At 39.0% G+C, this 23,083-nt stretch overlaps 1 protein-coding gene across 1 annotated transcript in view; it reads left to right on the forward strand.

Moving 5' to 3' along the window:
* MAN1A1 (mannosidase alpha class 1A member 1) overlaps positions 1–22,539 on the forward strand; it is a 243,382-nt gene extending 220,843 nt beyond the window's left edge. Inside the window, exon 12 of the mRNA XM_036925067.2 lies at positions 22,455–22,539. Coding sequence (XP_036780962.1) covers positions 22,455–22,524 — 70 coding nt within the window. The 3' untranslated portion in view covers positions 22,525–22,539. The remainder of the gene's footprint in view (positions 1–22,454) is intronic.
* Positions 22,540–23,083: the final 544 nt, after the last annotated feature.

Genomic DNA, 23,083 nt, shown 5'->3' on the forward strand with positions numbered 1-23,083 from the left:
ATGATTTGTAAAGCTGCCCATGCCATGTACTAACTCAGGTATCGGTGTGCTAATAAAAGCTTTTGAATGTGCCTTAGTCATTTAAGCTTCCACCCCTTCATAAATGCTTCCTGAAATAGCTTCCACCTTCCCTGTCAGACCCTAGGTCCTGTCCTCCCCACTAGGTCCCAGAGCAGGCAGAATTTCAAGGTACCCCACTGCTGCCATTGTGCACACAGTTTCCCAGTTAGTCAATGAACCCCTAGTTCTAAGTGCTGCTGTGAATGGATCTTACAAGTGTTGTTTAGGTCCCAAACCTCAGTTGCCTCTCAGGGGTTTTGTCCTCAGTGAGCCTGACCTAATCCGATGAGCCCTTAAAGGGACTGGTGTCTTCCTGGAAAGAGAGGTTTGAAGTATGAGAGAGATTTGATGCCAGCGAGATTCTCCATTGCTGACCTTGACAATGGAGGGGCCCCATGGTACGTAGCCTCTGGCTGCTGGGAGCAAAACCACCAGCAAAAGGTGGTAACCTCAGAACTGCAACCACAAATAGTTATATTCTGCAAACAAACCTTCATAAACTCGGAACATGACTGCAGGTCCCAGATGAGAATCACTGACCTGGCTGACACCATAATTCCAGGCTCAGGAGACACTGAGCAGAAAACCTAGCCCTGTCATGCTCAGACTTCTGAGCTACTTAACTGTGATGTGTTGTCCTTTTAAGGACATGATTTAATACATGATTGTCCTTTTAAGCCACTGATTTTGTGGCAAGCTGTTATACAGCAGCAGAAAACAAATATATCCTCTATGCTGAAAGTGTGACCTATCGTGTTCAGGAATAATTCTGTGAGGCAATATGGTGTGGCAATTAAGTGCTCAGACTGCAACAAGATACCTAGTTTCCAATACTGGTTATTCTGCAAGAATCTGAGCATTTCACATGACCTATCTGTGCCTCAGTTTCTTAAGCTATAAAGGGAATAATACCTGTCAGGGAATTGTTGTAAAGCCTGAATGAGGTTTGTGTTATTGTTAGGTCCTTAGAACCAGGCCTGGTATGTAATCTGCAATCAATCCATCAATCAAACAATCAGTACTGGCTATTATTACCTGATCCACCTCATGAACAGTGGAGGGACTTTTATATGACTCACATTTTTCAGCTGAGACTGTAACAAAAAGACAGATTAACAAGAGAAAACAGTTTATTAACACATGCAGTGCATGGGAAAAACCTAAACCAAATGTAACTCAGAAAGGGAGATTTGAATTTTGGCTTATAACATCTTCAACCAAGAACAATAAACCTGGGGAGAAAGGACAGACCTAAGGAAGCAGTATTAGGCTCCCAAGGGCAACCAGCTGCAGGAAGGTAAATGTATGGGACCGAACTAACCAAGTGAGCCTGTTTGCAGATTCCTCTGCTGCCTTCTCTGCATATGAGTTTGTCTCCAGTAAAAGGAGAATTTATATCCTGAGTTTAGGAAGAAAAGGGGGAGCTTTTTCTGCGTTTGCTGCTGCTTAATTATTTTCAGCTCAAAATAATTTTTATGTCAGAGAGACATATTTCTGGGTGACATATTCTGGTTTCTTTCAGTGGTTACTTTCAATATTAATTTATATCACTTATTCACCAAAAATGTATTACCACGTACTATGTTCTGTTCATTGTGCTGGGTGCTAGAGGTACAGCAAAGCAGTGTCCATCCCTTGGTCTGGTAAAAGGAGGCAGTAAAACCCGAAAGTGTGTGCCCTCTGTGCATGTTGGTAACAGAGCCATTGGCACAGTGTAGAAGGTGTCACGGAGGGATTCCCTCACAGCTGGGGAGATGGTGTGGGCCTGCACTGGAGCAATACTTCATGGATTCTTCACAAATACACCGAGAGTTTAACCCAGAGATGTTTCAGAAGGGCAAAAAGAACCATGGCCCCCACTGGCCTACATGAGTTTATTAATCTGTGACTTTCTACAGTAAGATGGAACTCTCTAAAGCATCACTAGAGTGAGAACCTTACATTCAAGTCCTCTCTGTCCCTGTCCCCGTGAGGCCACTGGTGAAACCCACAGCAGGCTGCGGTCAAAACAGTTCTCAGGTCCAGGATCACTGACCCATGTCCTCCTCCTCTGTTGTATAAACCATACATCATCCATTAATCTGATGTTTTCTTCTACACTGATCCATACCTTTTAACATTTGGTTGTCATATCCTCGTCTCAAACATTGACATAGTAAAATGTTTTTCTCTACCTATAAATTACACTGATTTTTTTTCAATTGTATTTCTACTACCCTATTTCTGTAATTATTTGTTATGCCACAAATCTGTGACATTTGGAATCTCCAGGAAATGTAGCATTCTGCCAAAATGAAAATGCTCTATTAATAACTGCAACTAAATGTGTCTACAAAATGTCTGTGAATAGCGTCCCTTAAGATACCACCAATGCAAAAAAAGAAATACTGTATGATTCCCCTTCCATGAGGTATCCAGATTAGTCAAATTCATAGAGACAAAAAGTAGAACACTGGTTGCCAGAAGCTAGGGAGAAAGGGCCATGGGGAGTTGTTCAATGAGTATAGAGGTTTACTTGAGCAAGATGAAAAGAATTCTGAAGATTGGTTGCACAATAATGTGAATAAATTTAACATTATTGAACTGTACAGTTAAATATGGTTATGATAAATTTTGTAATATCTGTACTGTAGGGGTTCCGAATATGTCACCACAAAATATGCTACTTTGGAGTATTGATTATTTTGAATTACAGGTACTTAAGAAATTACCAATGCAGGAAGGACGCTCTGGTCCTGTGTTTCTCTGAAAGCAGGAGGTAAATCTCCCGTGCGGAAGTTACCTTCCCTGTACCAGGAGGACAGGAGACGTCCTTACCACCAGACAGGGAATTTAGGGCCAAGAAGGCTACGCAAACAAAGCTTGTTACTTCCTCACCAATTTGCTACCTCAAGTCCAAAGCCCCTTGCCTTTTCAATTCTTCACAGACTTATTGTTTCTTTGTCGAAAAGGTATAAAAGCTTTCTGTTTTGGTCCCTTTTCTGAGTCGAATATTTTTATAGGACTCCTGTACATACAAAATTACATTTATTTTTCTCCTGTTAATCTGTCTTGTGCTAATTTAATTATGAGACCAGCCAAAGGACCTAGAAAGGATGAAGGGAAGATTTTTCTGCCTCGATGATGTTTTATCACAATTTCTTAAAAAGACCACCCATTATTGAAAAAGGAGAGATTTCTTCTGGGTTGAGGGTTATCTAGAAGAACCGTCCCTTTGCCCTAAAATCATCTGTCTACTTGTCATTTGTTACAACTTTCTGCCCCAGGAGGTTGACCAAGATAGATTCTTGTTTGGTTTTTGCCAAAGAGGACACAACAAGAGATCAGAGGCGGGAAGAAGGTTACATGGACGTACTAACTCCTTTGGCTCCCGTCCACTGGGGCCACTCTGGATTGGCTGTGACCCCGGACAGAAGGTGACCTGCCCTCCACTGCTCCTTCCCCCTCCAGCTTCTAGTAACCTCTCACTCATCCTGACCCTTCGGACTAGGGGTAGTAACACCCCCCACTCTCGGTAGCCCCAGGTTCCTGCACTACTGTAATAATTTCCTGACTCAAACCCCCTTTTTTGTAATTATCTCTTTGTAAATGGATCCCTCTCAAATTATCCTAATTGGAACGTGCCCTCTGTTTCTTGCTGGGACCTGACTGATACAGTCACTACTCAGAACTCTTCCTTCAAGGCAGCATCCCAACTTCCTCTGCCGAGCATGCCCTAGCTGGTGATCTGCTGGGAAAAACCTCCTGCTTGTTGGCTTGCTAGCTGCCTCTAACAGCTTCCCTGAGATGCACATGATGAGCAACACTCTAAAACTCTCCATCACAGAATGTTGACCACGGACCCACCGTGGAAACAGACCAACTCTTTTGGGAATTCAAAAGTAGTTTTCCAGTTGTGGGTGCAAAGTTGTGGATATGTAATTTATATGCCAGAAAACACAAAATTTCCAACACCATTGGTCAAATGTGTATGTCCATCTAGGTTCATAATCATAACTTCAGTGAATGTCAGGAAATAAACCTGAAGAAAAGGGCAATAATATTTCATTACTGAACTTGCTTAAAAATGGTCAGAATGGTAATTGTTAACCATTGGTTATATGTTTGTCGATTGATTAACAAAGACAGCCAAAACCAGAATTTTATATAAATTTTCTGAAAGCTTATCCTAAGAAAACTATTTATAAATGCTATGGTCTGTAAATGAATTAAAATTCCTAAATATCAAACCACAAGAATGTTTATAAAGAAGGGTTTATAAATGATGCCTTTCGAAGCACTTTCAAAGCATTAGTAAAATTAGCTTAATTATAATTAATATTTTCTCTCTTTGAGACTATCTGAACAAGAGTTCTAGGACTCCATAGATCCCAGAAATTTTTATGCAGAATTAGATACATACATATGCACTTTCCTGGGCCAAGGGGTTCACTGCTTTCATCACATACATAACCACAAGAAGGCTAAAAACAACAGCTATGCTGTAAATGCTCTATTTGGAATATACAGATTAGTAATTGTTACCAAAAGTACTTTAAAGATATAAAATAAAATAAACCATTAGGGGCATGGTTTATTTGGTCTTCTAATTGGGCTATTAATTTGTTCATGACTTAACATCTTTTCCAGTATTATTAAATTTGTCAGATGGAAAAAAAGACCTCTATTACCAGTGCGTTACTTTTTGGTACCTATTATCACTTAGATGAACCCCCCTGCAAGCAATGATTTCAGCATGACTCATTTTAATAGCATATAAAACTATCATCTTTTTAATAGACTATGAGAAGGCTTTTACATCCCAGATAAAATTTTATAAATAAATGTAGGTTTTTAAAATTATAATTATAATTACTGGCATAAAGTTAAAGCCAATGGACTAGTTATAATCATTATTGCCTTGATTAAAAAATTTAAGAGATGCTATCATAAGTTTCAACATAATTCTAAAAATGACATTAAAACCTTGCTAGTCAATAAAATTGTCGAACTTGTAAGATGAACTTTGATACTGTAAAGCTCTTTGCCTACTTAACATGTATAAGAGGTCTTCAATGCAATATTGAGAACTGGATAACTGTAATGCTTCCAGAATTTAAATTGTTTATAGGCCAAGTAATTAAGCCAAATGGAGTGAAAAGATAAAAATCATAAAACAAAATTTCTTTGGTGTCATGTTAAACTCTATAAATACTGGTTAGCTAAGACTACGAATAGCCAAGAATGTTTTAAATTTATAAAAGAAATAAAATGAGAATTTTCAAGGCCGATTTTACTCAGTAACATGGGATTCCATAGTCATTGATAATGGATATGTTTTTGGGGTGTGATTTGTAAATGTTTGTGTCTGAAGGTTATCTAAACCTGCATATTACAACTGTAATATAATCCTACAATTAACAATGAGTGACTTAAAGCTAAAATAGAGTAAGGAAGACAAATGTTTCCAGGTACATTTCTCTATAGTTAAAAAAAATAACTGCCTATATTCAGTTCATAAATATTTACCTCTCCCACCAAAGATTCTGGGACCAAAACATCTATACAAACTGCAAATACTGTGAACAGCAATCAGCTTGTCAACATAAACAGCAGAGGTTTAAAATAGGAGCTTGTTATTGTTAGTCCAGCAATACTTGAACTCCCCTGGAAGCCCTCTTTATGTGAGACATACCCTTTGGAGGCCTTTTCCCACTTCCCTCTGGCCACTGAGGCTGCGGGATGCTGTATCACAAGGGCTATCCATCTGGTGTTTCTATAAAGATCTGCAACACTGAACAGAACAGTAGTCCTCCTGGAGTGTGGGTCAGTTAATCTACCCTCAAAGAAAAAAAGTTGCATAAAAAGTGACAAACAGTCTACTCAGAAAGGATAATAAATGGAGCCCAGTTTCCTTAGGTACTGCGTCACTTTCCTGGCAAAGCAGAGGACAGCACTGGTCTGTTTCATTGATAGTTCAGGTCGTCACACATTTTTGAGAAATGGCTTTGCCTGATTCTCACTCCACCTAGCCTTCTCTTCTATTTAGCATGAAGCCAGGTGGAAGTGGGTTGATTCACACTTAAATATCAAATAATTACTCCATGAAAGCAAATATCTTAGAGTTCTGCACTAGAACATTGGTGCTGCTAAAATATTTATAAGTAAGTATAGATGCCACTCTAGATTTTCTAACATCACTGAGTTTTGTGAACTCTGGATCAAGCAATCTCAGAGGCTATTTAAAGTTAATAAAAATGGTACTCAAACTGAAATTCACATACTGGTTCTATATCTAAGTTTCCCTTTTAAAAAAATAGTTCTCCATTAAAAAAGTAATACATTTCTCCACTCCAATAGCAACAACTTTGTAATGAGATACCAATTCACACCCGCTGGGATGGCTATTATCAAAAAGATACTAACAAATACTGGTAAGGATATGGAGAACTTTAAATCTTTATTGGTAGGGATATAAAGTAGTGCATCCACTTTAGAAAACAGTTTGGAAGGTCCTAAAAGAAAGTTAACACTGAGTTACCATATGACAACAATTACACTCCTAGGCTTAGATCCAAAGAATGGAAAATATATGTCCACACACTTGAACTCTAATGTTCATGGCAGCATAATAATCTCAAAGTGAAAACAACCCATATGTCCATCAACTGATGAATGATAAACAAAATGTAGTATGTTCATATGATGGAGTATTATTTGGCCATAAAAAGGAATGGAGTATTGGTACCTGCTAAGGTATGCATGAACCTTGAAAATACTGTGTTACTTGAAAGAAGCCACAGAAGACCACATATTATATGATTTCTATATAATGTCCAGAACAGGCAAATCCATAGGGCCAGAAAGTAAACTGAGGGACTAGGGGGAGCAAAGGAATGAGGAGTGACAACTAATGGGTACACACTTTATTTTGTGGTAATGAAACACTCTGAAATTACATAGTGTTGATGCTTGCACAACTCTATGAGTGTACTAAAAGCCATTAAATTGCACAGTTTAAAAGGGTGAATTGTAGGGTATAAGAATTATATCTCAACAAAGCTATTCTTTTAAAAGAATAGCAACAACTCCAGCAAAAATCTGTCAGAACTAATAAGTGAATTCAGTAAAGTTGCAAGATACAAAATCAATATATAAAAATCAGTTGCATTTCTATATACTAACAACTAACTACCAGGAAGAGAAATTAAAAAACGAGCCCAGTTATAATAGAATCAAATAGATACATGTATATATGTACTTAGGGATAAATTCATCCAAGAAGGTGAAAGATCTATACTCTGAAAACTGTAAAACACTGATGAGAGAACACAAATCAATAGAAAGATATTCCATGTTCATGGATTAGGAAAGTTAATATTTTAAGGTATATTCATAGTGATCTACAGATTCAATGCAGTCCCTATCAAAATTCTAATGGCATTTTTTACAGAAATAGAAACAAAAATCCTCAAATCATATGGAACTGCAAGACTCCAAATAGGCAAAACAATCTTGAGAAAGAACAAAGCTAGAGGCATCGCTCTTCCTGATTTCATAATATATACAAAACAACAGTGATCAAAATGGTATGGTATTGGCATAAAAACAGACACAGACCAATGGAATAGAATCAAAAGCCCACAAGTAAACCCATGCATATACAATCAACTAATTTTCAATGAAAGAGCCAAGAATATACAATCAAGAAAGGATAGTCTCTTCAATAAATGGTGTTGGGACAACTGGACATCCACATTGCAAAAGAATGAAATTGGACCCCTTTCTTACACCATAAACAAAAACCAACTCAAAATGGATTAAAGGCTTAAATGTAAGATCTGAAACCAAAACACTCTAGTAGAAAAATGTAAGCTCTTTGACAATGATCTTGGCAATGATTTTTTTTGATTTGACACCAAAATCAGTGGCAACAAAACCAAAAATAAAGAAGTAAAGACTTCACCTCACACCAGTAAGGATGGCTGCCATCCAAAAGACAAACAACAACAAATGTTGGTGAGGCTGTGGAGAAAGGGGAACCCTCCTACACTGCTGGTGGGAATGTAAGTCAGTTCAACCATTGTGGAAAGCAGTATGGAGGTACATCAAAATGCTCAAAACAGACTTACCATTTGACCCAGGAATTCCACTCCTAGGAATTTACCCTAAGAACGCAGCAATCAAGTTTGAGAAAGACAGATGCACCCCTATGTTTATTGCAGCACTATTTACAATAGCCAAGAATTGGAAGCAACCTAAATGTCCATCAATAGATGAATGGATAAAGAAGATGTGGTACATATACACAATGGAATACTACTCAGCCATAAGAAAAGGGCAAATCCAATCATTTGCAGCAACATGGATGGAGCTGGAGGGTATTATGCTCAGTGAAACAAGCCAAGCGGAGAAAGAGAAATACCAAATGATTTCACTTATCTGTGGAATATAAGAACAAAGGAAAAACTGAAGGAACAAAACAGCAGCAGAATCACAGAACTCAAGAATGGACTAACAGGTACCAAAGGGAAAGGGACTGGGGAGGATGGGTGGGTAGGAAGGGATAAGGGGGGGAGAAGTAGGGGGGTATTAAGATTAACATGCATGGGGGGGTAGGAGAAAAGGGAGGGCTGTACAACACAGAGAAGGCAAGTAGTGATTCTACAACATTTTGCTATGCTGATGGACAGTGACTGTAAAGGGGTTTATAGGGGAGACCTGGTATAGGGGAGAGCCTAGTAAACATAATATTCGTCATGTAAGTGTAGATTAGTGATACCAAAAACAAAGCAAAAAAAAAAAAAAGGGCAGTTCCTGTGTGGTAACCTCCAACGAGTTCTACACAAGGGTATAAAGGGCATATAAAAGTGTAGGCAAAGGGTCTGTTTGTGTTTATACAGAGGATCAAAGCCTAATTGGGCTACCCCGAAAATGAACTAAGATACGATATGAAAAAGAACTTCCAACATCTGCACTCTCTGGAAGACTCATGCCAGAAGATGATCATCAAAAAACCCCAACAAAGATCCACGCACTGCTACAGCTGTAGATGCACTTATCCCACCAGTTCCTGGACTTGCCATGGGAATGAGGAAGGAGATATCTAAGCTGGCCTGTGCATACAGTAAAACAACAAATTTGACTGGATCTATACTGTTGCAACTCAACCAAGAATTAGGAGAAGTGCAAATTGTAGCACTCCAAAATCTTACAACCACAGACTATTTACTGTTAAAAGAACATATGGGATGTGAACAGTCCCCAGGAATGGGTTGTTTTAATTTATCTGAATTCTCTCAGACTGTTCAAGTTCAGTTGGACAATATCCACCATATCATAGATAAGTTTTCACAAATGCCTAAGGTGCCTAACTGGTTTTCTTGGTTTCACTGGAGATGACTGGTAATTACAGGTATGCTTTGGTTACATAACTGTACTCCTATTATGTTAATGTGTGTGCAGAATTTAATTAGTAGTTTAAAACCTATACATGCTGAAGTTACTCTACAAGAGGATATGTCAAAGAAATAATCAATCTTCCCATGTTTTCTTCCGCCTGCTACTTCTATAGCTTTTCTTCTTCCTTCCTAATTACAACCCTTAAATAGAATTCGTGCCTCATATCAAATTTACCGAGTATCATAATTCTTCCAAGTGGTAAAGATACCTCAAGACAAATGCTGGGCATAGAAGCCACAGGGCATAAATATGCAAAGAAGTAAAAAGCTAACCTTTTCAAACAATAAGGCTTCCCTCTCACTTACCAACTTCACATTTCCCTGTATGGCCCCGGAAGATGACTGGTTAGCCAAAGACGGGTAAGATTCCTTAAGGGAGGAACAACCTAAGACAGGCACAGTCGCAGGGGGGCCATCAGGTGAGAAATTGGGGATCAACAGAGGTGAGGCTTAGAACCTCACCCCCCCTGTTCTGAGAGAAATCTTCTGCATACGTGGACGTTTTATTGCCCTGGTCTAGCTTGGATTAACACATAGTCTACAGGCACACACCTGATCATCTACATTTGCTCTCTTACAACACTAAACTATGTTTTCTACCTTTATCTTGTATCTACCTACCACTTCAGCATTTTATTAAAAATCATAATAATAAAGAGAGAAATGTGGTATCCACATATAAATCAAGTATAAAAACCAAATGAGTATTCATATTTGAACTGACTGTTTAGAGTTCATAATGCATGAGCAAAACCGAAAGTTTCTGTGATGACTGCCCTTGTACTGTTCACTATGTAACTTATTCATTATGTAAGAATTTGTTCTCCATGTAAGAACTTGTTTGTTATGCCTCAGAAGATTGGAGACTGACGAAAATTAGGCTTGGGGTGGATTAATGATTGTGCATTGAGCATTGACTCCCCTATACAGAATTTTATTGTCATTAACAACCATTTGATCAATAAATATGAGAGATGCCCTCACAAAAAAAAAAAAAAAAAAAAAAGGACACACTTCCAATGGTAAAATAATTAAGTAACCGGGATGTAATGTATAGCATAAGGAATATAGTCAAGATATTGTAACAGCTTGGTAGGGTGATAGCTGGAACCTAGAATTATGTATATAAATGTTCTACCACCGTGTTGTACACTTGAAACTAATGTAATGTAATACTGTGCATCAACTACCCTTCAATAAAAAATAATTATTTATAAAAAAAAAAAAAAAAAAGAAGTAAAGACTACATTAAACTAAAAAGCTGCTGCACAGTAAAGGAAACAATCAACAAACTGAAAAGATAACCTACTAAATGGGAGAAAATATTTGCAGACCATCTACCTAAGAAGGGGTTAATGTCCAAAATATGCAAGGAACTCCTACAATTTAATAGCAAAAATAAATTAATTAAATGAGTAAGACACCTGAATAAACATATTCCAAAGAAGACAAATGACCAACAGGTATATGAAAAGGTGCTCAACATCACTAATCGTCGGGGAAATGCAGATTAAAACTACAAAGAGATATCATCTCACATGTATTAGGATGTCTATTATCCAAAAGACAAGAGATGACAAATGCTGGTGAGGATGTGGAGAAAAGAGAACCCTTATATACTATTGATGGGAATTTAAAGTATTTGAAATGGCATAACCACTATTGAAAACAATATGCTGAGTCCTCAAAAAATTAAAAACAGAACTATGATATGATCCAGCAAACCCACTTCTGTGTATATAAAATTATTTACTTTGAATATGCAATTATTATCTTGAAAGAATATCTGTACTCCTAGATTCATTGAAGCATTATTCACAATAGCCAAGTTATGGAAACAACTTAAGTGTCCATCAACAGAGGAATGGATAAAGGAGATGTGGGATATGTATACACATATATATACACACACTCACAGACCCAATGAACAATATTCAGCCTTTAAAAAGCAGCAGGTCCTGCCATTTGAACAACATAGATAGAACTCAAGGACATTACACTAAGAGAAAGATAAATACTGCATGGTATCACTTACATGTGGAATCTAAAAAAAAAAAGTGGAACTCATAGAAACAGAGTAAGATGGTGTTTACCAAAGATGAAGAGTGGGGGAAATAGGAAGAGGTAAGTAAAAGAGTACAAACTTTCAGTTATAAGATGAATAAAGTCTGAGGATCTATATATAACATGGTGGCTATCATTGAAAAAACTGTATAATTGAAATTTTTTAAGAGACTGGAATGAATGCTGTCACTAAAAAAAAAGTCTAAATATGTGAGGTGATGAATATATACACAATATGAAATCATCACATTGTGCACTTTAAATATATTACAGTTTTGTCAGTTATAACTCAAAAAACCTTAGGGATAGGAGGAAGCCACAGATAGATTTATGAATCAAAATAAAAACAGGAACTTAGAACAAAAAAAAAAAGATGACATATTGGAGAAGTTTATTTCAGTCTCTTTTTTTCTTATCTTTTATATAATCTTAAAACTGCACCATCTTATTACAGACTCATCAGAAATGTAATTTGAATGGCTGTATAATATTCTACCATGGCTGTTTACCACAATGATAAATATAACTATTATTGAGTGCTTAGTGTGAACTAAGCCTGTATATACACCTAATTTAATAATAACAACAACTTTATGAAGTAGGAGATTTTATTCTCACATAGAAATTTTGTTTTGCATAGGAAGAAAACAAAGTTAAATTAATGTTATAGCTAGTGAGTTGTAGAGGCAGCATTCATACCCGGCAGCCCTGCTCCAGGGCCCCCAAGCTTGAATAACTAAGTTACAGCTGCCCCTGACCCATTGTCTACTATTTTTGTTTGTTTTACATATACGTTCTTCCTAGTTTCTCACTATTATATGCAATAAGAATTATCCTTGATTGCTGTAGATCATACTTTCACTGCCTCTGTGGTAGGTCCTCAGGGCTTTCTAGTAAATGGTCTTTTATCCACTAAATTATAAAACTTTAATTTTTTTTTTAATTCCAGCCCTAAAAAAGTAAGTGAAGCTCAGCTCTCTTGCCAACAGGTCATTTTCACTCTTGAGCAGTGAATGTTAACCATACCCACATGAAAAAGTCTGTAGAAAGAAATAGCAAGGTGATGAGCTCCTTGAGGACAGGGACCATATATTTTCCTATATGTATTCCATATAAGGTGGTATATGGATCTTTTGGTACAGGGTGTATATTGAAAAACAATGAATGATAAAAAAAACCTTGAGAGAAACAGCAGCTTCATGAGAAGCAGAATTGTTAAGTTCTGAGAGGACATCGCGGATCGTCAGAATGGGCACTCCCAGCAGGTCGCCGAGCACTTACTTGCTCTAATCCCTTGGTTTAGAAATGAAAGCTACTCTCCTTTTGCAGGAATTTCTTTCCCAGCTCTCCTCTTCGATAGTATTAATGTCTAGACCTTTTAAACACAAACACATGCATGATTCTATCATAACTCTCCAAATAATTCCAGAGAGTACCTCTATATAAATGCAGACTTGACTGTAAGTGTAAATCCAAAGAAGTTTTTACCAAATCCAGGTAAGCAACATGTTGAAAAGGAACAAATTGTCACGCGAATGTGCTGTACAAGGAGCTTCCACTGATCAAAGTCCAAACATATGATTCCTTAACAGCCAAATAAAAACTACAACAAAGGACCCTGTTCTTAAGGCTGCCCTTCTACATATGGATTCTGTATATAGATTTGAGGGCTTTTCAATTTAAAAATATAACAGTATAGAAGGACAGGAAAAAGGATTCCTGTATCTGCCACTCCAATATAACTATTTTCATTTTTGCATGTTACTTGAAGTCCTTATTAATACATATTTTCACAGTAGAAGTAACTGTGTATAGTTATATATTAAATTATATTACTATATACACATTATACTAATTACATATTCTACTATTTTCACATATCAGATCATAAGTATCCATTCTTATACATAATCCACACATTTTTAATTTAAGAACTCCATAATATTCTATTATATTCATGTATCCATATTTTCTAATGCTGGACAATTATTGGAAGGAGGATGGGGAGTGGTTTGTGTTTTTTAATTTTATTTTGTTTTTTACTTTAATTCAGTTGCATTGTTTCCATGAGTGAGACCTCTCAGCCCAGAAGTATGTTTAAGCAAAGTGAGAATTTTTGTCCTCTTCCTGGTACGCTCTAATTATTTTGATTAGAACCAAGAACCACCTGACTAATACTCTCACAGATAATCCAAAATAAATGTCACATCTACAGTTCACTGCAGCCACCACAAAGCTCTCAAGCCAATAAGGAAAAGGGAGGCAGGGAGGCGATGAGCAAGCACTGCCCTCAGGAGCTGCGATTCTCCCCGTCCTGCTCTGTGCCCTCTGGGGAGCGAACCACCATTTCCCACAGGCGGTTGCAGCCAGCAAGAGACGCCCGCAGGCCAGCCCAGCGATGAGCCTTGTTTGCTGCTCCTTCCTCCACAGGCGGCAGGTTTCACTATCTCCTTTACAGAAATGATATACTGAGGTTAAGATGGGCCATCAGTTGCTTTCTCCCTCTTTAGCACTGCCTCTTCCACCTCTGGGTCCTTGCTACCCTAGCTGAGCTGCGTTTATTTGATAATTATTTACCAAATGTAATGTAATGACTATACCAGTCACTGTGCTAGTCAGTGGGAATGCAATAGAGAACATAACATGGCCAAGTGTTCCTAGGGATCTGTAATTTAAATAAACATCTGAACAAAATACATGAACTAAAAGAGCAGCTGACTTGATAAATATTGTGATGGAAATGAAAGGGCTGCTATGATGGACAGTAGTAGGAGGTGTCTATTTTGGGTCTCACTGAGGAAGTTCTATTTCAGGTGAATGCTGAGGAAGAAGAGCCAGCCATGCAAAGAGCAGAGAGGATAGTATTTCAAGCAGAGGGACCCCTGAGTGCAAAGGCCTTGAGGCCACAAAGAGCTGGGTTCTGGGAACTACCAGAAAGCCAGTACTGCCACAGCACAGGGTCAGAGGAGACTGGCCTGAGAAGAGGTACATGAGGTGGGCAGGGGCCTCAGCCTGCACTGGGCCCAAGGTTACAACTGCATGAGACCTTCTGCCCTCATCATCACCGGGAACAGAGGTCTGTACACTCAGACCAAGACCCAGCTTCCCCAGACTCCCCTGTTCCTCAGCATTTACAGCCTCACCACCACTCTCAGCCTTGAATCCAACATTCCCGCTTTTATCTCTGGTTACATGTGTAATCCACAAGGATCTCATCCCCACCTCACATCCTGCACTGCACTCCCCACAGGCTATGTCCCTTCTCCTGCCCCACAGGCCATGTCCCCTCTCCTGACCCTTCCTCCCACACCTCCCCAGTTCCTGAAGTCCTCCTGTGCCTTCAGGGATTCACAGTCCCTCATCAGCAAAGCCCCCTATGTGCTCAAGCTCTTCTCTGAATATTTCTCCTGCTCCAATGGAAATTTGGCTCTCCAGAGAAAACACTGTGTTCTTGCGGCCCATTCAAGTGATGACGTCTTTCTCCCACAGACGGTGGCACCTGGAGATAGGGCAGGGTTCTTATTGCTGCCTTCATACTGACTTTCCTACCCCTTAACCTTAAGCGCCCCCTGCGTTCAATCTCATGTCATCAGATCATATTACCCACTACCTGTCATTGTATCTGTCATCTATCAACCTCTTACTCGTTCCTCCTATCTTTCTGTGGTTTTAGCTCCTTCCTTACTGCCATTCACTCTTCGTCCCCAAACCTAGTCCACCTACATCTTTACCCATCTCAGTTGATGGCAACTCTGTCTTTCCAGTTCTCCACCTGAAATCCTTGACATTGTCACTGATCCCTCTCTTGGTGATGCCAATCCACTAAGAAACACTGTTACCTCCACCTTCAAATGTATCATCCAGCATCTACATCTCTCTCCGCCCGAGGTTGCCTGCCACCATTGCCTCCCATCTGGACCACTGCAATAGCCTCCTGGTAGGTCTCCCTGCTTTTATACTTGCTTCCTACAGTGATACTTTTAAAATGTAACTTAGATCATGAAGCTCATCTGCGTAAATCACTGTGATGGCTTTCCATTTCCTTAGAGAAAAATCCAAAGTTCCTAAACTGGCCTACCTAGCCTGAGATGCCCTGGCCCCCAGGTACTCACCAACCTGAACTCACCAGGCTCTATCTGTACTGGACTCCTTGCTGGGTCTTGAAAACACATATTTCTGCCTTAGAGCATTTGAATGTCCTAGATGCTCTCCCCCCAGATTTCTGCACAGCAAACTTTCCTGCCTCCCTTAACTTGCTAATCACTTGTCCCCTTCTTTCAAACCTAATGCCCAACTTTAGAATTGCCACTCACCTCCCCAGCTTTCCCAAACCCCTCTGCCCTACTGTACTGTCAGTTTGTTCCATTGCACTTATTTGAACCTATTATTAAATGTATTGCTTGTAAACATTTTCCTGTTGGCAGAATATAAATTTCATGAGGCAGGGATTACTCCCTGTGTGCTTTTGTGCCACGAGTGTTTAAAAACCATATCTACCCCATAATATACACTCAAGAAAGTTTGAGGATCATAACACACAGTGAGGCATTTGGATTAAATTCTAGGGGAAATTAAAGAAACTGAGATATTTGTGATCGGATTCACTTCTAGAAGACAACTTAGGCTGCTGATGGTGAATGGGTTATAAAATTGAAAAAAGGAAAAGAAAAAGGAAGTCAGCAGACAAGTTAGGAGGTTTTTGCAGGAGCACAGGTGAGGTGGCGTTTGTGGGGATGAAAAATGGGTTTGAAGTATCTTCTGAAGACGGAGATGGCAGCCCTTGAGCCTTCACTGCACAAGCCTAGTAGATGTATAGAGAAATCAAGGATGCATCTAAGGCTTCAAAACTGGAAAAAACAGAGGTGTCGGATAAGACGTGGATCTACTGGAAAAGGGATGCTGAGCAAGTGAACTGGGCTGCTGTGGACTGGATGTGTCCCTGCCAGACTCACATGGTGAAGCCCGATCCCCAGTGTGATGGTACCAGGAAGTCGGGCCTGTGGGAGGCGATTAGACCATGAGGGTGGAGCCCCATTAATGGGATTAGGGCCCTTACAAGCAGAAAAGTCTCCTGCTTTCTTCCTTTCCCTCTGTCCTCCACCCTGTTAGGTTACAAGGAGAAGACAGCTGTCGGCAAACCAGGAGCAGAGCTCTCATCAGACCCCACATCTGCCAGGGCCTTGATCTCAGAATTTCCAGCCTCTAGACTGTGAGCAAAATGTATATATATATTTGTTGTGTAAGCCTCTCAGGCTATGGTATTCTGTTATAGTGGCCCGAACTAGGTCCCTGAATGGAGAAGCTTCTAGAAGGGGTCAGCAACTTTTCTATGAAGTACTAGATAGTAAATAGATAGTACTAGATAGTAAGTATTTTAGGTCTTGTGATTCGCATACAGTCCCTGTCACATATTCTTCTTTGTTTTAAATTTTACTGCTCTTTAAAGATGTAACAACTGCTCTTTTGCTGCCTATGTGAACACTGTCCTTGGGCCACATGTGGCCTGTGGGCCATGGTTTGCCAACCCCTGTTCTAGAGCATGTAAGCTAAAAGACCAGAAGCTAGAAAGTGCATGTTTTAGAACGAGATTTGCAGATGGTAGAGTGTCTGAGTGTGACTATAGAAATGGGTGCTAAAGTGTATAGAAGGAAAGGTCATCTGCAGTTAGATGGCTAGTAACCAAGAGGCCAGTGTTAGTTGGATTATCCATGAGCAAACTGAAACACTGACATTGATGAGGGGAGTAAGAGAGGACAGAAGTTTGCCAAATAAAAAAGTACGTGTGGTTTGAAAATCAAGTCTAACTGGGCATCCAATATTTTTATTAGCTTAATCTGACAGCACTAGGTGGAAAGAAATGCTGAGGTCGAAGCTGAAGTCTTCCATGAGTAACAGCTGATAAAACCAGTATAGCTCTATGGCATGAGTGTCAAAGGACCATGATTGGGTCCAGGGTGGAAGAAAAGAAAGAAAACTGATTTCAGCAGGGTGTCAGGGAAGTGAGTAGGATTCTTTCCCCATATCCTGGCTCTGAGGCGTAATGGGCACATGAAAGGCCGCAGGAGAATCAGTGGCCTCCGGTCGCAGACATGCCTCATTAGAGCAATGAAGGGGAAGAATGCTGAGAATCCAGAGATTTGGGGGAATTTATGCAGGTTGAACATTTATGAGAGTTTATTGATCACAGTTCTAGAGTTTTAAAGAATACAGTGAGTGGGTTTAAAAGGGTGGGGTTGAGTGGAATAAGCTGAAAATGAGGGACCTGGGGGATTGGCACCCCTGAGGACAGCAAAGCCTAATGTCTGAAGCTCTTATTCTCTCAGAAGGAGGGAAGGACCGAAAGTTATTGTCTTAAATACTTAGCTTGGTAAATTGGTGTTTTTGGTGTGTAAACTGGGACTTCTGAGAATCTGATGCCAAAAAAGGATTACATGTGCAAGAGATTTATTAGAGGATGTGCCTGTAAAGGATACTGGGGAGAAAACAAGGGTAGAAGGGGAGAGACTTCAGATTCAGTGCAGATCAGACAACTGTGGAAAGAAGGGGAAAGACCTAGAATGGTGAGGGAACCTCAGACCTTCTTGGTAATTCCAAGAAAGTTCCCACCAGGCTGGGAAGGAATCTACTAGCCAGTGTTGCCCATGAGAGCAATCCCCCATGCCACAGGAACCGTCCCTCTGCCACGCGAAGTCACTGGCTGGAGCAAAGCTGGGGAAGAGGGACCCGAGGGACAGCAGTGGGCTGTCAGTCAACTACCTACCCTCTGCCGTGAAAGACAGGTACTAAAGCTTCCCCTCTCCCTTCTCAAACAGCTCACCTTAGCATTTTGAGTAAGAATATATGAATTTTCAAAAGTCTTTTATAGCAGTTAGTACTTTTGCTACTGTTCTTCTCAGAAGTCATTCTTCCTCTAACCCACCCAGAGAAATCTTCCACGGATGTCTTGGATTCTGCATCTGCACTCTTTCATCCTTTCAAACACCTTTCTCAATGCAGTTTCTTTTTTTCTACACGTTTCTTTAAAAAAAAGTAGCATGACTATCTCACATAATAAAAAAAACTGCAGTCAGTTTCCTACCTTTATTCCTAAGAGAATAAAATCCAGTTCTCTGTTGAGTGATGCCTACCGGGTGGGCCGCTCTCCAGAGGCGTGCTGGTCTGAATCACAGCTGTCGGCGAGGAAACCTATTAAACCGAAAGAGGGAAGGGCATAAGGAGACTGCTTCATGCAAAATCCATTAAGCTTTCAATGACCAGAAAACTAAAAATATTACCTTAAGAGATTTTTTAATGATATAAACATAACCTGATGGAAGTCATTATATATACAAGTTCAATTTTGAAATATGACCATAGAGCAACCCTAGGTAATAGACCGTTTCATGGACAGAAGAAGTCCCCACCTGCTTTCTTTCCAGAATAAATAAAATTCAGGGATTATACAGTTTTTTACCAGTTAAAATAACAATCTTGTTATTTTGCTATGTTCTAAGACTACCAAAGACCATAGAAAGTATTTTCTAAAGTTGCTGTAGTACTGTTAAGCAGTACAAAAACTATTCCTTGTAGGGTGGTACAACTTTCAAAAATCCATCAACATCATCCACCACATCAACAAAAGGGACAAAAACCACATGATATTCTCCAGAGACGCTGAAAAAGCATTCAACAAAATTCAACATTCATTCATGATAAAAACTCTCAACAAAATGGGTATAGAGGGCAAGTACCTCAACATAATAAAGGCCACATATGACAAACCCACAGCCAACATCATACTTAACAGCAAGAAGCTGAAAGCTTTTCCTCTAAGACTGGGAACAAGACAGGGATGCCCACTCTCTCCACTGGAGGGAGGTCCTAGCCACGGCAATTAGACAAAACAAAGAAATACAAGGCATCTAAATTGATAAAGAAGAAAGTCAAACTGTCACTATTTGCAGATGATGATATTGTACATTAAAAAAAACCCTAAAGACTCCACTCCAAAACTACTAGAATTAGTATCTGAATTTAGCAAACTTGCAGGATACAAAATTAATACACAGAAATCTGTTGCTTTCCTATACCCTAATGATGAACTAGCAGAAAGAGAAATCAAGAAAACAACTCCATTCACAATTGCATCAAAAAGAATAAAATACCTAGGAATAAACCTAACCAAGGAAGTGAAAGACCTATACCCTGAAAACTACAAGACACTCTTAAGAGAAATTAAAGAGGACACTAACAAAGGAAAACTCTTTCCATGCTCTTGGCTAGGAAGAATTAATATTATCCAAGTGGCCATCCTGCCTAAAGCAATCTACAGATTCAATGCAATCCCTATCAAAATACCAACAGCATTCTTCAATGACCTGGAACAAATAGTTCTAAAATTCATATGGAACCACAAAAGACCCTGAATAGCCAAAGCAATCCTGAGAAGGAAGAATAAAGCAGGGGGAACTTGCTTCTCAACTTTAAGCTCTACTACAAAGCCACTGTAATCAAGACAATTTGGTACTGGCACAAGAACAGACCCACAGACCAGTGGAACAGAACAAAGAGTCCAGATATTAACCCAAACATATATGGTCAATTAATATACAATAAAGGAGCCATGGATGTACAATGGGGAAATGACAGCCTCTTCAACAGCTGGTGCTGGCAAAACTGGACAGCTGCATGTAAGAGAATGAAACTGGATCATTGTCTAACCCCATACACAAAAGTAAATTTGAAATGGATCAGAGACCTGAATGTAAGTCATGAAACCATAAAACTTTTAGAAAAATACATAAGCAAAAATCTCTTAGACATAAACATGAGCAACTTTTTCATGAACATATCTCCTCGGGCAAGGGAAACAAAAGCAAAAATGAACAAGTGGGACTATATCAAGCTGAAAACTCCTGTACAGCAAAGGACACCATCAATAGAACAAAAAGGCATCCTACAGTATGGGAGAATATGTTCATAAATGACAGATCTGATAAAGGGTTGACATCCAAAATATATAAAGAGCTCACGCACCTCAACAAACAAAAAGCAAATAATCCCATTAAAAAATGGGCAGAGGATCTGAACAGACAGTTCTCCAAAGAAGAAATTCAGATGGCCAACAGACACAAGAAAAGGTGCTCCACATCGCTAGTCATCAGAGAAATGCAAATTAAAGCCACAGTGAGATATCACCTGACATCAGTCAGGATGGCCACCATCCAAAAGACAACAAATGTTGGCAAGGACATGGAGAAAGGAAAACCCTCCTACACTGCTGGTGGGAATGTAAATTAGTTCAACCATTGTGGAAAGGAGTATGGAGGTTCCTCAAAAAACTAAAAATAGAAATACCATTTGACCCAGGAATTCTACTCCTAGTTTACCCTAAGAATGCAGGAGCCCAGTTTCAAAAAGACATATGCACCCCTATGTTTATCGCAGCACTATTTACAATAGCCAAGAAATGGAAGCAACCTAAGTGTCCAACAGTACATGAATGGATAAAGAAGATGTGATACATATACACAATGGAATATTATTCAGCCATAAGAAGAAAACAAATCCATTTGCAACAACATGGATGGAACTAGAGGGTATTATGCTCTGTGAAACAAGCCAGGTGGAAAAAAACAAGTATCAAGTGATTTCTCTCATATGTGGAGTATAAGAACAAAGGAATAACTGAAGGAACAAAACAGCAGCAGACTCACAGAACCCAAGAATGAACTAACACTTGCCAAAGGAAAGGGACTGGGGGGGATAGAGGGAAAAAAGGGACATTGTGATTAGCAGATATAATGTGGGGCGGAGGCACAGGGAAGGCTATACAACACAGAGAAAACAAGTAGTGACTCTATAGCATCTTGCTACGCTGATGGATAGTGCTGTAATGGTGTATGTGGTGGGACTTGATAATGGGGGTGAGTCTAGTAACCATAATGTTGCTCATGTAATTGTAGATTAATGATATCAAAATAAATAAATAAAAATAAATTTAAAAACTATTCTTTGTAATGAAAATATTCAGCTCCATATACCAAAGAAATTGCTTTTTTTAGAGAAATGTGAATTGCTCAGATTACCCTTATTTGCCTTCTTACATAAAGATGAATCTACTAAATGCTTTTAGTAGTATATTAAATTGCTGTATACCTGACACTGCCCAACCAATTTGCATACAATTAGAACATGACAGTCTCTTCATCAACAGGCAAGGGACCTACTTTTTCAGGAATTGAAGAAATTTAGACTTAGTTCCAATTTGTTACTACATAGTAGTATACAATATGCCCTGGTTTCTGTATTCTACAGAATCAGCTTACTCTCTTCCCTGGAAATTCAGTGTCTTTTTAAAAATTTGTATTGTGGAAAAATATACATAACACAAAATTTGCCATTTTCACCACTTTTAAGTTCACAGCTCCATAGCATTAATTAAATTTGCGTTGTTGTGCAAATGTCACTACCATCCATCTCCAGAATTTTTTGATCTTCGCCCAGCTGATATGCTGTTCACATGAAACACTAACCCATTCCCTTTGCCCCCACAACCCCTAGTAACCATCCTTCTACTTTCTCTATAAAGTTGACTGTTCTAGGAAACATATAAGTGGAATCAGACCAGTATTTGTCCTTTTGTGTGTGACTTCTTTCACTTAGCACAATGTCTTCAAAGACATTCGTCTAAGTTGTAGCGTATGTCAACATTACTTTCCTTTTCAAGACTGAGTAATATTCTATTGTGTGTATGCACATTTTGTTAACCCATGCATCTGTTGATGAACACCTGGAACTATGAATATGGGTGTACAGATATGAAGTTGAATTTTGAGTAAGTACATGGCTGCAATAGTGGTAAAGATACTCTTACTGCAATTTTCTTCCTTTTCACGACTGGGCTGTTAGGTACCTGTTAACTCGTGATGACCAGACTGAATATCAAGTTAGAACTGCAGGTGGCAGCAAATACCCATAAACTAGACAAGAAGTGATGAAAACAGCTGTTAGCACGCTCTGTTGTATTTTGCACCTTCAGAAAAGAATCAACATTTTTCTTTGGATTGCCTATGTTCCATGTAAGGAACATTTGAAGCATTTATCTGAGTTTAATAGTCCTTAAACGTGAAATATAAAAAGACAAATGAATCAGTGGGAGTCATATATGAGTGCTTGAAATTTTGCTCAGAGTTTGCAACAATCCTTCCTGAAGGGTCTCAGCCAACCACACAGAACTTACCATCTTGCCATATCTTGGAACGTTGAAAGTGGGTTTTAATTGTCCATGAGTAACTCCCTCTGGCTTATCTGTTATAGACACTGCTAGTTGTTTACTCCATATATGTCTCACCTTCTTCCCTAATCATAAAACCCCCAATATTTATTAGGATCACAATGTTTCCAATTTTTTTTAAAAAAACCCTTTCCCATTTCCACTGCAGTCAGAGGTGACCATGTGACATTTGCTCTGTTCTTGAGCAATAAGCTCAAGTCTGTTGCAGATCAAAAGTTTTACTTTCATGATATAGACTCTTCCT

This window comes from Manis pentadactyla, chromosome 12 (assembly GCF_030020395.1).
Source record: "Manis pentadactyla isolate mManPen7 chromosome 12, mManPen7.hap1, whole genome shotgun sequence".
Classification (NCBI taxonomy): Eukaryota; Metazoa; Chordata; class Mammalia; order Pholidota; family Manidae; genus Manis; species Manis pentadactyla.